The sequence below is a fragment of the Oncorhynchus clarkii genome, chromosome 4, assembly GCF_045791955.1.
Source record: "Oncorhynchus clarkii lewisi isolate Uvic-CL-2024 chromosome 4, UVic_Ocla_1.0, whole genome shotgun sequence".
NCBI lineage: Eukaryota > Metazoa > Chordata > Actinopteri > Salmoniformes > Salmonidae > Oncorhynchus > Oncorhynchus clarkii.
This window is the reverse complement of record NC_092150.1, coordinates 57,126,822-57,146,721: the sequence shown is the minus strand read 5'-3', so window position 1 is coordinate 57,146,721 and position 19,900 is coordinate 57,126,822. Positions and strand designations below refer to the sequence as shown.

General features: G+C 40.0%; 1 protein-coding gene across 1 annotated transcript; it reads left to right on the top strand.

Moving 5' to 3' along the window:
- Positions 1–12,098: 12,098 nt before the first annotated feature.
- Positions 12,099–19,751, top strand: LOC139406983 (axin interactor, dorsalization associated). The gene is made up of 10 exons (XM_071150200.1): positions 12,099–12,435; positions 13,190–13,256; positions 13,525–13,578; positions 14,922–14,976; positions 15,086–15,149; positions 15,413–15,516; positions 16,569–16,691; positions 16,904–17,026; positions 17,183–17,300; positions 17,512–19,751. Exons 1-10 carry the CDS (start codon positions 12,329–12,331, stop codon positions 17,648–17,650), a joined length of 954 nt encoding a protein of 317 aa, XP_071006301.1. The 5' UTR covers positions 12,099–12,328; the 3' UTR covers positions 17,651–19,751.
- Positions 19,752–19,900: the final 149 nt, after the last annotated feature.

The following is a 19,900-nucleotide window of genomic DNA, read 5'->3' as shown; positions in this document are numbered from 1 at the left end:
TGTCGCATCTGGACTACTGTTCAGTCGTGTGGTCAGGTGCCACAAAGAGGGGACTTCAAAAAATTACAATTGGCACAGAACAGGGCAGAACGACTGGCCCTTAAATGTACACTGAGATCTAACAATAATCTGCATGTAAATCTCGCATGGCTCAAAGTGGAGGAAAGATTGACTTCATCACTACTTGTTGACATGCTGAATGCACTGAGATGTCTGTTTAAACTAATAGCACAGAGCTCGAACACCTATGCAGACCCCACAAGACATGCCACCAAAGGTCTCTTCACAATCACATAATCAAGAACAGACTATGAGAGGCACACAGTACCACAGAGCAGGGTTCCCCAACTTGTGTCCCGCAGGTTTTATTTGGGCCCCCAAGTTTAAGCAAAAAAGTAAATCCTTGTGGGACATAAGACTGTAAAACCACCAGGAAATCAGCTCCAAGTGATTTTAATTTAAGAAATCTATGATCTAAAATGTACCTGGTGAAAGCCAGCCTAATGATAAGCTTTCACCATATTGTTTTAATTGTCAAGTATTTTCGTAATCGGTGCAGACAAAGGGGAAGACAGATTTTTGACAATTGAGAGATATTCACTTTTACTACATAAAACCTGTCCAAGGGGTTAGACATGGGTGAAGCACCAACAGCAACAGACGTACGTTTGCAAGTTGGACAGATTCCTGATAGGACTTGCTGGGTCCCTCTGAAGGCGAGTCCAGCCTCTGATGCTTCCGCATGCTGGGCCCGGCCTCCTCCCGTACCCTGGTCCCTCCCGGGGCTTGTCTGTAGGACAGGGCTGGCCCTGTGACTTGTCTGTGGCAGAGCGTAGGGCTTCGATTTAAATGAGGTCGAAGGCTCCATTTCATCAGAATTCAATTTCCTCTTACTCTTCTTGGTTCTGGAGGCGGTGCAGGCCACTTCACTAGGTCCCTTCGCTAGGTAGGGTTTGATGTCTTCGAGGCGCTGCCGAATCAGTATGTACTCATGCTCCACTTCGGTGCCAACAAGGGTCACGTTCAGCTTTATAGAGTCCCTAAGCCTAAGCAATAGAGCTTTATCCACAGGAATTCGTTCTCCGTTCACCCACACACCATTAAAGCTATAGAAACAAATGAATGTCCAATGCTGACAGCTTATTACCAGCGTCACATAAAAAAAACGGTTTCATTTAAAAATGGAGAAGCTGTACCTTCTTGTCGGTCACTGTCCATCGGCCGTCGTATCGTTGCTTTAACATACAGTGCAGTCTGGATATCATTAGGAGGCAGCTTGGGGACACGAGCTGGTGAGTGACATTCAAGCCACGTCCAATTGTAACCTGAGACAAGAGTCGAGCTTAGGCCAGAGAATTTGATTTATAGTAGCTCCTGTTATATTAGCTTTGCCAAGAAAAAGTGTTAACAAGAAACATATGCAGACAGCAGAGTAAGATTCCATAGATGTTTCTATCATAAAGAGGTGATTTTATTGTGATGTTAGCTAGTTAAACAAGGTGGTTTATGTACCACTAAAGTTAGCTAGCCAACATTCGGTTTGTGAGAACTGCGACTAGTGGTAGTCATTTGTACATAGGAGGCTACTCCGTTAGCCATGGACTAGGCTACCCCATTCATAGACGCTAACTGCTTAAGCTCCTATTCACGATAACATCTTCTGACCGGGGGACATTTGTTAAGTGCCCCAACGCTTGCTCTAAACATTAAAGACCCACCTTAGAAGAAGTTACCTCACCTATTTTGTGTAATTCCTGTCCTAGAGTGGAAATGCTCTTTATGTTCCACCTCGAAGACTGACACAGGTTGCTAATACATAAGGAATTGGGGGTGGGAACGTTGTGATGATTTCAACAAATAAGGCATTGACTGACAGCTGTCAGTGTAATTAGCTAGCATGCTAACCTTAGCAAGCTAATGGAAGTTGTGGGCAAGTGAAAATAATTATTTCAGAAAAAGACAACCAGTTGCATTTATACGGAGACTTGATTACACACAGGTGGATTGTAATTATCATCATTAGTTATTTAGGTCAACATTGGATCATTCAGAGATCCTCACTGAACTTCTGGAGAGAGTTTGCTGCACTGATAGTAAAGGGGCTGAATAATTTTGCACGCCCAATTTTTCAGTTTTTGATTTGTTAAAAAAGTTTGAAATATCCAATAAATGTCGTTCCACTTCATGATTGTGTCCCACTTGTTGTTGATTCTTCACAAAAAAATACAGTTTTATATCTTTATGTTTGAAGCCTGAAATGTGGCAAAAGGTCGCAAAGTTCAAGGGGGCCGAATACTTTCGCAAGGCACTGTATCTATTACAATTATACACTTCAACAGTGTTTACCACTCCTGCTCCTGGGACATCAATGACTATACATTGTAACTATACAATAGACTAGAAACATGATTTAAGTAAAAGAAACATGATTTAAGTAAAGGCTGATTTGTAATTCATATATACAGAAAGAAAACAGTACACTACACTTCCTATGCATATCTAACTCCCTTCCTCTTCATTAATCTGAGGACGTTCTCCCAGCCATGTAGACGATTGAAAACAGGGCAGCAAAGTTTGTCACCAGAGCAGTTTAGAGCATATTACTATTTGCATGTGAATAACCAGACCTTCATACAAACTTGCTATGCTGAATTCTTGACGCACAACCGAAGGTGCTGCCATATCCTGCCAGCAGGCCCATAAGCGAGCCACTCAGGCAGAGAATGATGAATGGAGGAGGGTGAGGAACGAGATGGGAGTAACAATCCAGGCTATTTGCTCTGAGACCGGCATGTAATGTCGGTCTCAGAGCAATGAAACAAGCAGGCAGCAGGTTTCGAACCCTCAACATTCTAGCCCGAAGCATGCTATCGACTGTGCCTAAATGTATTAATTGGGGTTGGGGCCAATTGTGGCTAAAAACACCATCAATTGGAATCTTTAAAAAGTGGAAAGGGGGAAAAGTATCCCTCTTCACAAGTGTAGCAGGCTGTGAATTCTGCTGACAATGTTTCTAGGATGGGCTATTAGCTGAACAATAGACTATTCAACCTTTACTAAAGAATTTTCTAATAGTCGAGCTAGGTGTGAACCCCCCAAATAAATAATTTGTATCTATCTTTCCAATCTACCTACACACAGTTAATTTTCATGACACATACATACATATATGTGTATGTCATGTCACCAGTCTTTAGAAAGAGTTTCAGGCTTGTTTTTGGAAACATTTGCTAGAATTTGTAGTTTTTCTAAGTGGCTCCCATTTTGGCTGTAGTGTTTTCATGCGCGTGGATGAGAGCGCATTCTTTGTTGTTTATCTCCGGTAAAGACAATAGCAATTCTCCATCTTAAATTTTATTGTTTATTTACGTATTAGGGTACCTCAGGTTTGATTATAAACGTTGTTTGACTTGTTTGGAGAAGTTTATTGGTAAAGTTTGGGATTCATTTGGTATGCATTTTGAGGGAAACCGGTGGATTATTGAATGAAGCGAGCCAGCTAAACTGAGTTTTTGGGGATATAAAGAAGGACTTTATCGAATAAAAGGACCATTTGAGATGTAGCTGGGACCTTTTGGAGTGCCAACAGAAGAAGATCTTCAAAGGTAAGTCATTTATTTTATTGCTAGTTCTGACTTTTGTGGCGCACCTGTCTGGTTGAAAAATGTTTTTAATGCTTTTGTGTGCGGGACGCTGTCCTCAGATAATCGCATGGTGTGCTTTCGCTGTAAAGCCTTTTTGAAATTTGATACAGGGGCTGGATTAACAAGAAATTAAGCTTTTTTTTGACACTTGTATTTTCATGAATGTTAAATATTACTATTTCTGTCATTTGAATTTCGCGCTCTGCAATTTCACTGGATGTTGTCGAGGTGAGTCGCTAGCGGAATGCCTGCGCCAGAAAGGTTAATCAGATTACAAATTGATCTGTCGTTTTTTTGAAAACAAAATAATATATAGCCTTCCCGCTGTGGACGTCTATTTCAGCACTGTTTCGCGCTGCTCTGAGACAAGCATGGAGAAATGAAAATGTTCCATTTATATTCCATTATATTTTTAAGATTTGTCGATTGAATATAGGCAAGTAATGTATGCTAAATAATGTAGTTAGGTTTCTCCAGAAAAAAATCATTCTAAATAACAAACTGCCTTTATTTGCAAATTAGTGAGAATGTCTCACCCCATGTTCAACAATTGCCTTTTTCTTCACACTAGGTTAAATGAAAACGAAACCTCTAAAATATCATTACTTTAAAAAAAATCAATTATTATTATTAAATACATTTTAAAAAAGCCCCTTAGATATTCTCACAGATCCTAACAGAAGTGCCTTAGATATTCATTTAGAATCATCCAATCCTCTAAATGAGTCACATCATTGAAAATTTTTTTTTTTAGAAATACTGTAGGTCTACCATAGGCGAAATGAGTCTCACTAGTGTTGAGCAATGTGCTGTTAAAAGTGGTGTAGATCTTATTTATTTAAAGAGCATATTGAAGTTAGAAGCAATAGGATTTGAAGCAATTGCCTACAATTATTTTAGCACCGTTTCGCGCTGCTCTGAGACAAGCATGGGGGCTGGTCTTGATAAATCAATGAGATTTTTATTTTCACTTAATCTCCGTTTGGGTATTGGTGAGACTAGAATTAGAAAAATTAGGGTGCAGAAATGTTATGCTCTTAGTGTAACCTTTATTTAACTAGGCATGTCAGTTAAGAACAAATTCTTATTTACAAGGACTGCCTACTCCATCATCCCCGTCTCCCAGAGGCTATTATAGCAGCAAAGTGGGGACAAACTCCATATTAATGTCCATGATGTTTGACGAGCAGGTGTCCATACTTTTGGTCATGTATTGTATTTTTTGTTAAGTGTGTGATAACTCCACCAGTCCTATTCACATCATTTACAAAGATTATACCATTAATATTAGTATTTTCTGGTGGATTAAACTGAAATTGCAAAAAGACTTCGACATATCTATATATTTCTTGTATTAAAAATAGTGACAGGTTGGATATGATTTCATTTTCAGATAACCGAAACTGAGATGTAATCTGAATTAAAGGTAAAGTGGTTTTATATTCACACATTCGGACATTCAGACAGACGTAGATGTAGATGAAGTTGAGCTTTCTATTTAGTCCAATTTTCAACATATTACAGCTAGCTGAGCAAAATATGTTTTGTTTTCCCTTTGGGTTGACAGATAATGCCTTCTATAGCCAGTGGAAATTACCGTGTTAAAAAAAGTCCCACAATGCCTCTCTTCTTCTTCTTCTATGAGGTTTAACGACAGTTGGCATGTTGCATTACCGCCACCTACTAGACTGGAGTACAACTCTCTTATACTTCGCTTGAAAATGTAAAAAAAAATTACTAAATAAATACCCTACCATCTAACACTACACTCACTAATTTCAAAATATTATAAAATAAAGTTAACACCACCCTACTCCACTAATTAAATGTATTAATTCCTACCTCATGCCATCATCCCGAAAGGATGGGACATCACCACTTAACACAGCCTGTAACTCTTCTGTTGTCAAGTCTCGCGCACCCAAATACCTCTCTGCAGCTGCCACCACAACTTTAATTATCGTGGCAGAGGCTTTCGATCCATCCCTGTAGTACAATTGATAACCATTGCTATACTGAAACTTATCACGTTTGGCCTATCCCTCTGTACTGGTATGTTTCTACTACTTTCACCACTCCTCCCCTTACCCATCTTCCTCTACTTTCTTCACTACCTCAGCATATGACAACTTCTGCACTACTCTAACCGTGGAAACCTCAACCTACCTCTCCTGCATGGGACATTTCTGATCCCCAGCTCCATGGTCACCCGTACAATTAACACATTCCACTACTTTCCCCAATACTCCACATTCTTTCGTCTCATGCCCTTCTGCACATTTCTCACACCTTGGACCCTCCCTCCTACACACTGCTGCCACATGCCCATAAGCTTGACACGTGTAACAACATAATGTATTCGGCACATTTGCTCGTACAGGATAACTAATATATTCTAACTTCACTTTGTCGGACAACTCAACTCAACTTCAGAACTCAAAAGAACAAACAATGACTCTGTTTCCCCACTCTCGCCACCCTGTCTGCGTCGCATCAAACGACGAGCATCACATACACCGGGAATCTTTCCCCTCAGCTGGTAAACTTTTATATTTACTGCAACCCCAGTTATCAATCCTTTCATTTGTGCCCTTTTCTTGAGAAAGAAACAATTCACTTTTCTTGCCCCCATTCGTTTAACTCCGAGCTCATTCTCACTCTACCCAACAGAAACACAAATAATTAATACTAGACCACTTCTGATAACCCTCACCCATTTCACATGACCCAACTCTTTTTTCATCCACTGTGAAACCACAAATGGATCAGCCAAAAAGCAAGAGTCCACTTTTTCCATAAACTTCACTCCTACTGTTACAGACTCTTCTTTTTCCTGATCGTCAGTGCATACCTCGGTCTCTGATAACTTCACTGCATCTACCACCTCTGATACTTCACCCTCATTCACTTCCATTTGTCCTCCTGTCTTCAACACCCTCTGCTTACACTTTCTACCATTCTTCTTTAACAAACCATCTCCCTTTTTTCCACCATTTTTATCCGACTCAAGCTCACCCTCTTCTTCCCTCTCTCTCTTAAACCTCCTCTCTCTCTCTTTTTCCCTCCATTCCTCCTCCGTTTTCCAAGTATACGTCTCCTTATGATAATACTGCTGCCCCACTCCTGACACCCATCTTGTTCTTGCTTTCTCTAGGGACTCAATTTCCCACAATGCCCAACTCTTAAACTTTTTCTTTATGTCCATATTTCTTGTTCATGTCTGAACCACTGAGATATAATAAAAAAGGTCTGAACAGTCATTTACATAGAATGTCTGAAATAAATAAATAAAAATCTTGATTATAATATTTAAAGCTGTTGCAAAGAAACCACACAAGACATGTCCATCTCAATACATCCCAAATGATCTTATGCTAATTGTAACAACATTAACCATCAATTTGATTAGAGCAAATACACCAATCAAGTTTCTGACATATCACACTCGACACTCCTGCTCCTGATTACAATAATGCGGCATATTTCTCACTTTATCTTTATAACTTCATCTTAAGAAAATACAATTTCATCATAATTGCTGTCTTTACCAAGATTACCATAATTCCTGGTATTTGAGTGTACAGTACAATACCTGCATTCTTTTTATTGGCCCTCATGAGAAATATTTTTGAAAATGCATAATTGCTTTTCTTCTTTCTTGAGGTTATCACTGATCTGTGAACTGGGTATGTTTAAATTTTACATTTAAGTCATTTAGCAGACGCTCTTATCCATAGCGACTTACAATTAGTGCATTAATCTTAAAATAGCTAGATGAGACAACATGTTAATAGTATCATGTACATTTTCCCTCAACAAAGTATTTATCAGCAAAGTCAGTGCTAGTGGGAAAAGAGAAGTACCAATAAAAATAACATTTTATTTTTATGTCAGAGCATTGTTTCTATCTCATTGCTTGTTCCCATCAAACCTCGGCAGATCAGTGATTATTTCACGGAAAATAGATAGGATTAAAGAATGTGTTTCCCAAAAATTCAAACTGGGCCTGGGGTTCGGTGTCAGACCTCACACTAACTGATCGTTAATGAGTCCCAATGCATCCCAGCATAAACAGTTCCGTATGGAACCGTTCAAGCATTTATTATGATGACATTTTGTGACGTTTTTGTTCGTTTTGGACTTTAGACAGATCGGGTGTAACCGATGTGAAATGGCTAGCTAGTTAGCTGTGGTGTGCGCTAATAGCGTTTCAATCGGTGACCTCACTCTCTCTGAGACCTTGAAGTAGTTGTTCCCCGTGGAGCGAGGGTGACTGTTGTCTGTGTGCAGAGGGTCCCTGGTTCGGGCCCAGGTAGGGGCGAGGAGAGGGACGGAAGCTAAACTGTTACATTGATGCTGTTGACCCCTCTCTTTGGAGCTATGGGTAACGATGATTCGAGGGTGGCTGTTGTCGATGTGTGCAGAGGGTCCCTGGTTCGAGCCCAAGTGGGGGCGAGGAGAGGGGCGGAAGCTATACTGTTACACGGGCACGCGAAATCTACGCCCCCTCTTCGGCGATTGGTCAACAGGGATTTTCAATGAAGCGCATGTTGTTGTCATTCAATGAGGTCCTCATGCACATTTATCCACTTGAAAAATACTGCACCAAACATCCTACTCATATGCAAAATTGCACGACTAAGATCTCTTCCGGCAAAAATATTATTCAGGGTTAGGTTTTACTTAGCATTATGTGTTCCCTACCAAGTGCTTATAAGGGCACAGATGACAGACCGGTAGGATTCCAGTTGAGGTTGTTTAATGACGCAGATTCACATAGAGCATTAACGGCATGGCAGTATGGCTTGACAATTTTGTTAACCAAGAGTGTGTGTGGTTCTGAAAAGGGGGAAATTAAATACAATAGTAAATGGCAGGTATAGGCTTAGTACAACCACCCATTACATAAGCTATAAATAACATGGCTACAACAGGTTCTGCTGCACAGGGCAATACCACCTAACACCATGGCTGTGACTTCACTAATGAATGATCAGAGTGCAAATACACAGCACTACTGAGCAGAACCATCATCCTCACACAACTGCATGAACTTGAATGTACAGTATGTATATACCGCACATGTTCTTATCACATTGCACATGGTCTCCGACATACTGCTGTTTATGAGTATTACTAACAGGATGAAGGAGTGCTCTTCTATCTGTTCAGTTTACAATGACAAACCTGCGTCTGCCTGAGGAGAGAAGTTTTAACTTTGGGTGGAGTACATAGAAAGGGTCTGAGACAATTTTATTTGGCTGTCCCATGATTGTGTGTTCACACCCATCATATTAATTGATGTCTGGATAGTCATTTTAAAGTAACTGAAAATTTCACAAACCAGGCAAAAATTACATATAATAGAAAGCTCTCTATAACAGTCTGGTAGAAAAGGAGCATGACCTTGGGTTTAACTCCAAAAACCCTGCATCACACCACCGTTGAGTAGTCACCAAACAAAAAACATTTTATTCATGTATGAAGTGGTGGTAATCACACCACTGCACAAACCTCCCAATCAATCATATGTTCTTTTTAAAGCCCGTTTTATATCAGGAGTTATCATTAAGTGCCTATACAGCAACCAGGCACAGCCAAAAGAGGAATGGTCACTCCTCTCTAGGTTTTCCCCTCGGCTCCTGCCTTTCTAGGCAGTTTTCCCTAGCCACTACAGTATGCTTTGCTTGCTCTTGGGGGGTTTAGGCCAGGATTTAAGAGTACACGTGGCCAATTAAGGCCACATTTTTTCTTCAAGATGTTTGAGCATGTTAACACACTTTACAGTTTCAGTCAAACTATGTAAAAGTCATTAGGTTAATTTGACAGTCTTTTCATAATATGTTATGTTGCCCACAGTGGATTTACAATGGATTTCTGGTAGGAGTCATATTGATGGATTTTATTGTTGAGCTTGTCATTGAATTGAATGACAATACAATACAGAGTCCAGCAGTTCCCATTCTAAAATGGTTTGCTGCCAGATTCTACAAGAATAGATTATTGAGCTAAAGGGCCTACCTTCAAACTCAATGCCTCTTTGCTTGACATCATGGGAAAATCAAAAGAAATCAGCCAAGACCTCAGAAGAAAACTTATGACCTCCACAAGTCTGGTTCATCCTTGGGAGCAATTTCCAAATGCCCGAATGTATCACATTCATCTGTACAAACATAGTAAGCAAGTATAAACACCATGGGACAAACCAGCTGTCATACCGCTCAGGAAGGAGACATGTTCTGTGTCCTAGAGATGAACGTACTTTGGTGCGAAAAGCGCAAATCAATCCCTGAACAAAAGCAAAGGACCTTGTGAAGATGCTGGAGGAAACATGTACATAAGTATCTATATCCACAGTAAAATGAGTCCTATATCAACATAACCTGAAAGGCCTCACAGCAAGGAAGAAGTCACTGCTCCAAAACCACCATAAAAAAGCCAGACTACGGTTTGCAACTGCACGTGAGGACAAAGATCATACTTTTTGGAGAAATGTCCTCTGGTGTGATGAAACAAAAATAGAACTGTTTGGCCATAATGACCATTGTTATGTTTGGAGGAAAATGGGGAAGGCTTGCAAGTCAAAGAACACCATCCCAACCGTGAAGCACGGGGGTGGCAGCATCATGTGGTGGAGGTGCTTTCCTGCAGGAGGGACTGGTGCACTTCACAACTTCACAAAACTTCACACAATAGATGTCATCATGAGGTAGGGAAATTATGTGGATATATTGAAGCAACATCTCAAGACATCACTCAGGAAGTTAAAGCTTGGTCGCAAATGAGTCTTCCAAATGGACAATGACCCCATGCATACTTCCAAAGATGTGGCAAAATGGTTTAAGGACAACAAAGCCAAGGTATTGGAGTGGCCATCACAAAGCTCTGACCTCAACCCTACAGAAAATGTGTAGGCAGAACTGAAAAAGCATGTGCGAGCAAGGAGGCCAACAAACCTGACTCAATTACACCAGCTCTGTCAGGAGGAATGGGACAAAATTCACCCAACTTATTGTGGGAAGCTTGTGGAAGGCTACCCGAAACGTTTGACCTAGTTCAACAATTTAAAGGCAATGCTACCAACTAATTGAGTGTATGTAAACTTCTGACCCACTGGGAATGTGATGAAAGAAATAAAAGCTGAAATAAATCATTCTCTCTACTATTAATCAGACATTTCACATTCTTAAAATAAAGTGGTGATCCTAACTGACCTAAGACAGGGTATTTTTACTAGGAATAAATGTCAAGAATTGGGAAAAATTGAGTTGAAATGTACTTGGCTAAGGTCTATGTAAACTTCCGACTTCAACTGTATGTTAGATATTGCTGCACTTTCAGAACTAGAAGCACAAGCATTTTGCTGCACTCACAATAACATATGCTAACCATGTGTATGTGACCAACACAATTTTATTTGAGATCCTATTGGTGCGTTGTAGCATATATTTGCATATTCCATTATGGAATGCCTACTCCGTGATGTGCGAGTGTGCAATAACTCAATTCGCATTTGTACACTTTTTAAAAACCTCTAGTAAAGGGTAAAGTCTACAAAAATGTGTCCACTCCGTTTGTAACAGATTCTAGTTTAGAGAACAGATTAAATGTTTCATTGATATAAACATTTGCAGAATATCGGGCCAAATACACTTGGCTTCCTCTCACTACTATATTTGGTCGTGGGTAGAAACACCAAGCAGATGCTTCGCATTTATACATTTGTGAAATATCTGTCTCATTGTTCTATCTGTGATAACGTCCTCCCAGGCTGGCCGGAAGTGACACACGGTCAGGAACACAGCTCATTCAGGAACACAGCTCATTCAAAACCGTAACCAATCACAGAGAAACCGTCCAACGCCAGATCCTCCCAACAGTGCTCCCAATCCTCTCACTTCTCTCGACACGCCCATTGAAAGGGTCACTCTGGCGATGCAGCTACCTACACTTGCTGAATATACCAAATATGTTTTATAAATAAACCAAGATAGACAACAGCATGTCGTTTACAATGGGAACAAATTGGTCACAGTTGGCAGAACAAGCAAGGAGGTGGGTAGAACCAAGCACGAGCTGGCATTTATCTGCACATTTTAGTTTAGGGAACGCCTACTCTGTGAAGTGCGCCTGTGCAATAACTCAATTCGCCTTTGCACTCATTTCAAACAACGCGATTTTAAAAAACTTTTGCAAAGGGTGCAGTCTACAAAACTTGGTCCACTCTGTTCATGACAGATATTCGTTTTGGGAATAGAAAACTGTATTTAAATCAAATGTTTAATCGATGAGGAAATTTGCATAATGTCGGCCAAAATCCATCTCGTTCCATCTTCTCCTACTGCCGTCCAGTGGGCTTCCAGTCACTACCATATTAGTAAGTGGAAACGCCAAGCGGATGCTTCACATTCAAACATCCGGTGAAATATCTGTCTCAAACGTTTATCTGTGACTCTACTGCATATTGTGAGAGGCGGGACTTCCCTTCGTTTACGGATAGAGGTTTAGGTGAGAACATAGAAGGGATCGTTACGGTATCAACTATTGGTAGGCCTATCACAGGTTTATGTGAAAGCCTCAGTACAGTAACACAACTACTAGGATACAATGTTCCGGCGAGGGACATAGTAGCCCATATCGGCGATGCTAACCTGAAACGTCTTGTGCAACTCCACCCTGTGAACATGTCTGATGTCAACAAGACTATCCAGAAATGGCACGCGAGTTTCACAAAAGGCACGGACTTTGATTCTTGGGGACAATTAGTAGAGGCCATAGATGAGTACCAAATGTAAGTTGCATCATCTGTCACAGTGTTTAGAAGAATGACAAGAATGCGAAAGGATGGTTGCATCTTACTATATATTCAAGAGAATGTTTACACCGCTCATCTCGAAATATGTAGTAAAATATATCATTATTGTTTTCATGAAGTATCAGGAAAGCCAGCAAATCTAAAAACCATCAGCAATAGAAAGCCATTGCATGATCTTTGATGTGGTGTAGCTGTAACTATTTTCTCTTTGCGTTAAATTATCAGAAAGATGGGAAGTCAATTTGCATCTGTTACAATGTTGCTATCATATTAGTTTATAAATCACAATTAGAATTTGGGTTGATGCATTCTGAAAATGCAATTTATATGACAGAGCAAGTCACTCATATGGGCATAGGGAAATTATCTGCCACACCCTCCTATTCTAATGGGTGGAGCTCTGATCTGTGGATGTGTCATAGGCTGCTGCTGATGGACAAAAACAAATGAGGGTATAGTCAAGACATTATTAAATCAGTTTATCTTAAAATAGTATACTGTATGACACAGGAATGACAATCATGATAATTTTGAGGCTACTGTACCTCTTCTCTTGGCCCAGGAGGGGGCATGAGAATAATGCATTTTCATTATTTTATTGCTGTAGGTTACAACCATTTTTACTCAGCATATTTGTTAACATATTGTTTCCATATTTTGGGAACTATTAGTTTAATTTGAATAAGAATATGCATTTAACTGATGTTTCTATTCATTTATATGTATATAGACTCGCAAGGCAGCTGCAGAAAGAGGTACAGTCAACAAACCCATCTGACTTCACAGAGGACCAGAAGGTACATACTTTTCTCAGACTAATTTCAACACGAGGTGAATTAATGAATACTCATATTCAACACTGGGTGAATTAATGACTACTTATAGGCTTAGGCTACCTCAACCTCACTTTCCTCTATCTCATTATCATATAGCCTATGCGGATTTTCATATGCCTTCTTTTTATAGCTGAAAGATACAGTTTTTCATCACAACATATTTATTAACAGAAAAAGGTTTGACATTCAGTGAAACACTAATGATGTGAAACCTGATTTTTTTTTTTAGAAAACATTAGGGAAGTTTGCAACATGCCTGGAGATGAGAAGCTCTGCCTTGCAGGTTTGTACCTCTGATTACCTAATACCACTAAATGAATGCTCTCTTTCTACCTATTCATCAGTGTTGAACTGTCTATAGGCGAGGTGATGAATACATCCAATACCAACCAATCTGTGATGGCAAATCAAATGACATTTTATCTATCACATGCCCCGAATACAACAGGTGTAGGTAGACCTTACAGTGAAATGCTTACTTACAAGCCCTTAACCAACAATGCAGTAGTAAGAACAAAATACAACAAAAAAAAGAAATAAAAGTAACAAATAATTAAAGAGCAGCAGTGAAATAACAATAGGAAGGCTATATACAGGGGGTACCGGTACAGAGTCAATGTGCGGGGGCACCGGTTAGTCGAGGTAATTGAGGTAATATGTACATGTAGGTAGAGTTATAAAAGTGACTATGCATAGATAATAAACAGAGAGTAGCAGCAGCATAACAGAGGGGTGGGTGCAATGCAAATGGTTTGGGTAGCCATTTGATTAGATGTTCAGGAGTCTTATGTCTTGGGGGTAGAAGCTGTTTAGAAGCCTCTTGGACCTAGACTTGGCGCTCCGGTACCGCTTGCCGTGCGGTAGCAGAGAGAACAGTCTATGACTAGGGTGGCTGGAGTCTTTGACAATTTTTAGGACTTTCCTGACACCACCTGGTATAAGAGGTCCTGGATGGCAGGAAGCTTGGCCTTACGCACTACCCTCTGTAGTGCCTTGCGGTCGGAGGCCGAGCTGTTGCCATATAAGGCAGTGATGCAACCATGCATTCGATGGTGCAGCTGTCAAAACTTTTCAGGATCTGAGGACCCATGCCAAATCTTTTCAGTCTCCTGAGGGGGAATAGGTTTTGTCGTGCCCTCTTCGTGACTATCTTGGTGTGCTTGGACCATGTTAGTTTGTTGGTGATGTGGACACCAAGGAGCTTGAAGCTCTCAACCTGCACCACTACAGCCCTGTCGATGAGAATGGGGGTGTGTTCGGTCCTCCTTTTCCTGTAGTCCACATTCATCTCCTTTGTCTTGAGTATTCATCTAATTAAGTGTGTATGTGGACATGTTCCGGCTCGCCGGCCAGTTATCATATTGATGAAAATCCAGTGTCTGTGTTATGACTAACATACGATTGATTACATGATGTTACACTCATTCTGTTTGTTTTAATGATTTCTAATTCTTAACCTTCCATGATATGCATTTAACTCTGTAACACAACCTTGTCAGTGACTCACAGGAAGATTTTGTCAGAGTTGTCAGATGTTCCAAGGCTGTGACAATTGGCTCCAAAATGTATTCACGTCTTCAGCAAATTCTTGATTTCAGTATTCCCCATCTTCTTTTGCTCCCTTAGTGCACACAATCTCAGGAGGAGTTCAAGTTGGAAGATCTGAAGAAACTGGAAATTAGTGTGTATACTAGGAAGAATTTGATATCGTCAACATCTGAATGATTTTATTCATCATAAGTTGAATGTTTTGGCAATGATATGTGTTAATTGTGCTTTTCTCTCAACAGTTATCAAGAGTATTTTGACCTATAACAAAGATTTTCCTTTTGATGTGCAGCCAGTGCCCTTGAGGTAAATGAAGATCGATGAACCATCACAATGCAGGCCACTTATTGTCGTACCCAATGTAAATACAGAGAAAACCCAGAAGTGTTTTTGTTTAAGTACACAATAATCAGAACAAATCAGAGCAAATTATGGAGTAAAGCAAACGGTATTACTAAAAATTCAACAATGGCTTCCCCACCTGAATGACCTAATCTAATCTCCTAACAACGTGCTGAGTCTGTAAATATTCAAAACAAGTAATCTAATTAATGAAATCTTACATTCAGGAGAATCCTGGCCCCGGGGGAGGAGGAGAACTTGGAGGTAGAAGAAGAGGAGGATGCTGCTACAGGAGCAGGCTCCCCAGAGTCCTTTCCCAACAGAGTACCAGGTAAGTACTCACAAAGTACTTGCAAAGTACTCAACAAATACAGTGTTTTATTTGTAATCTATGATGTATATAGAGCATTCATAATCATTGGTCACTATTCTGAATCTGTTGACTGTGTAATTTTGCCATGGTTATTTATTTTGGCTTTGTGGCCCTGTTTCGAGTGCCTTTGTGATTGCTGTCTCCTCTGTTCCCTGTCTCTCTGCATGGCTTCGTCGCTCTGTCCTCACTGCCTGCTCCATTCACAGTTTTGCAAGGTATGGTTTGGTTGAGAAGTAAGGGGCTGGCATTGTTCTGAATGAGTCTGTCTTTTTATAGTTTTGTCGTAGCATGAATATGATTGCCTACTAATGGACAGTTTGTTATTATCAAAAACCCTATCCTACTACCACTAGATAGCTTTAGTTGTTGAATCTACTTTTCAACGTCTTTTTTTTAATAAGCATCCACCAAAACGTGTATGTCATCTTAGCCTTATCTGTTAGTCAGTCTACAACTTCTTCTGCTGCCTATTATTGTATAAGTAAAATACTGCTGACAGTAATGACTTGAAGAAGGATCTGTAAGTATAAACACTGGTTACGTCCCAAATGACACCCTATTCCCTATGCAGTGCATTACGGGCCCTGGTCAAAAGTAGTGCACTATAGTAGTGCACTTGTCCCCCTTGCCCATTTTCTTTTTATTTTTGTATTCCTTGTAAGTTCTTGTGCTGTTAGGGGAATAGCCTATGTGTAAATGTAACAATCTGCTGCTGTATGTTTTTTTGTGATATTTGTGATCGTTTTGTTTGTCTTGTGTAGTTTCTTAATCATTGTACATAAACTGTATGTGTCAACATGTATACGCAGGGCCCAGCTGTAAAAGAGACCTTGGTCTCTGTCTGTGTTCCTTGTTGAAATAAAGGTAGAATAAAATAATAATATAGGGAGTAGGCTTCCATTTGGGACATTACCATTATCTTGTTTTCAGCTGCATTAGTTCTGGGAACGCGGGAATGTTTTCTGCAATTATTGTATCTTAGAAAGTTACAGCTTTCATGTCTCCAACAGGGACATTGTTGCCACGGTTACCCTCAGAGCCCAGGATGTCGCTGCTCACAATAAAGATTGACAAGATTGGGCTGAAAGATGCAGGGCAATGCATTGATCCCTACATGACAGTTAGTGTGAAAGGTACTATATATAGGCTATATTGTTTACATTGCTGAGATGAGTTGCTTACTTTCACATCTGAAATGGTAAGGTCTAAAACAGTGATAATCTAGAAAAATGTTAAAATAATGATCTCTGTTGAGTTGACACTTGACAGTACATTTTTTTAAATATATATAATTTATTCCTGCAGAACAGCCCAAGTGAATCTGAAAATGTTTGTTTCCCAACAGATTTGAGTGGCATTGATTTGAACCCAGTGCAAGACACACCTGTGGCAACCCGAAAGGAGGACACATACATTCACTTCAGCGTAGACATTGAGATCCAGAGACATATCGAGAGACTACCAAAAGGTAGTCAAACGTTCTATTTCTACTGAATTAGTAGTGGGGGCCTCTATTTAGCCAGTATCATGTAATATTAAGCTAATACAGTGTCAGTTTATGTTCAAATCCTTGCAGAGGGATTGGGCAGAGAATTGTTAATCCTGAATTTTGTTCACGTTCCAGGGGCAGCTATTTTCTTTGAGTTCAAGCACTATAAACCCAAGAAGGGGTTTACCAGCACAAAATGTTTTGCCTTCATGGAAATGGATGAGATCAAACCTGGTCCCATTGTGATCGAGTTGTGAGTGACACATTTTGTGTTTAACTTTCTTTAAATGTACTCACTATTTTATTTTAAGATGAAAATAAATTACATTTGATAACTATTTATTTTGAGAATCTCAGATTTCAGCTATTTTTCTGGGGGGGGGGGGGGGGGGGGTTATAGGGTTCAGTCTGCTCTTTGAATATACCGTTTGAATTAATCACTTATTTATGCTATCGGATGTCAGGTACAAGAAGCCTACTGACTTCAAGAGGAAGAAGCTCCAGCTCCTGACCAAGAAGCCACTCTATCTCCACCTCCCGCCTCCACTCACATCAGCAATACTAAACCCAGCTGGCCCAAATGCCACAACCTCAACTCTGTGATAGGACGGCCCTGGATGACACATATTAACTACAGCGGTGACAACACACTACTGTATAATGCTGCTTCGTAACCAAGTGGGAGGTGGGAATTTAGCAGTTGGATGCATTCACGTGCTTTGAAAAGATCATTTGGCTAATGGCCAACAAGCTACCTAAACCATAAACTAAAAGCTATCATGCTGGTAAACAAATGAGTGTTAAAAAAACATATTAATAGATTGCTTTTTATAAATAATGATTTGTTGCATTTAATTGCAGAAAAATGCTGTTATCCAGGTCATTTCCTAAGTAGGTGAGGTCAGCATGTGGGAGAAGTGGGAGCTCAGGATGATGTATGAGTTTCCCACTAGTAATTACCAGTTGGAGGGCCTTTCAAATTGATTTTTCCCAGTTGTATATGGTAAATTCCCACTTGGTTACAAACGCATTTGACCCCTCTGGTGCCAATTAGCGATCACTTTTTTCTCTCTTCTCTGCATGACGCTCAATGGAAAAGAAGAGTTGAGATAGCAATTGGTACTGTATGTCAAACAACCAGCAGAAAAACAACCAGCCTCGTCTTTAGTCTTCCTCTGCCTTTCCCTTTGGGGATGAAAGAGGATCAACATGGTCATTGGTGCTCAAGTGGTGTATTGATGATGTCATATCCTGGTGCAAATTTCAAAATATCTCATTGTGCCCATTTGACACTGCCACAGTGAAAATATATAACTGCCCTGTTCATTTACTTACATCCTTATCACTGATCTAGCGTTATTTAATAGGTAAAAGTAATATATTGGGATATTTGCTTTAATCTATCCTATCACATTATATGTGTGATTACTTCAAGGATGGGAGGAAGGATGCATTTTTTAGCATTCAAAAAGGATTCTGAGATGCTATGTCATCCTGTTATAAAGGGAGTTGAAAAGGATGCTGCATGTAACTGAAGTTGACTTTTACCTTTGTTTTGAATGCTGTTCCCATCAAGGCCACAATGGCTAACCACTATTTAAACATTGTCTCCATTTTATTAACATTTTGATATTTTTTTGTTGTAATGGCACTAACTGAATACACTTATGGTGCTTTCAAGACATCTGGGAACTCTGAAAAAAATTGGTCAAATCATGACGTCAGTGATCTTCGGCTCGGAAAGTCAGAGCTCTAGAAAGGTGCCAGAGTTCCCAACTTGGAAGTCCGAGTTGGATGACTTAAAAGATTTCTCCCAGTCAGAGCTTGTTTTTTTCAGAGTTCCCGGTTGTCTTGAACACACTGAAGTCGGAGATGTCTGAGTTCCCACTTGTTTTGAACACGGCATTAAGAGACACTAATCAGTGCATATTATTGTGTGTGCTGTCCGACAGGGTTGACGATTGTCAATACAGTGTTGTGCTTTTGGTAACAGGTTGTGAGAAAATGAACATTTATCATTGGACTGACAATTTACACTACTTTCATTTTTAATAAACAAAATGCTGTTCGAATAGTGGTCCTTCTTTACACTTACTAAAGGAGCGAAACCAAACATGTCAAATTTTCACTGGGCTTGTTTGACATTGCAGGTGACTGCTGACTGATAAACAAATGACCTCGCATCATAAAATAAACAACTCATTATTCGTAGATCAGTTAGTCATCATGAATCACATATTTGATTCTCACGAACATAGCCACTGCCGTGTAAGACTAGCGAATGCTTTGCAGGAGTGCCCATAGTAATTACCAGAATTATCCACTTAAATCAGGAATAAACAGATGGGTATATACTGTAGCAGTTATTGTTAGCATATACAAAGACAGCAAATTCAAGTGTTGGGTGTCGACAAAAAATCCACTTACGTCATCATGATTAACCTTCAGTAACTCCATTTATGGCGTCACATACTGTAGAAATGTACAATGTCAATACAAACCTGGAACGTGATGACAAACCCTGTTCATTCTACCTGCACTGTTTCTGTAGACTAGAGCAGGGTTTCGCAAACTCGGTCGTGATTCAAATAATCAAAGCTTGATGAGTTGATTAAGAGAATCAACTGTGTAGTGCTAGGGCAAAAGGACTGAGTTTGGGAAACCCTGGACTATAGCATAAGACTCAAACGCTTGTATGCCCTTACTTTTCCCTGTGTCATTCACTCAGAACCACTTTCAGTGTACAGTATGGTGACAGGCAGAGCAGTGCCCAGCTACACAATAATTTGACAGCCTCGATAACAGTGTACATCATAACATTCCAGATATGCCAATAATCAGTCAAGTGTTTTG

Excerpts from the sequence above, each read along its gene's own strand:
- LOC139406983 (XM_071150200.1), top strand. The coding sequence starts at position 12,329 with ATGTCTGATGTCAACAAGACTATCCAGAAATGGCACGCGAGTTTCACA. Across the intron at positions 14,977-15,085 it reads TCTGAAGAAACTGGAAATTA|TTATCAAGAGTATTTTGACC; the intron begins GTGTGTATACTA and ends TTCTCTCAACAG. Across the intron at positions 16,692-16,903 it reads CATGACAGTTAGTGTGAAAG|ATTTGAGTGGCATTGATTTG; the intron begins GTACTATATATA and ends GTTTCCCAACAG.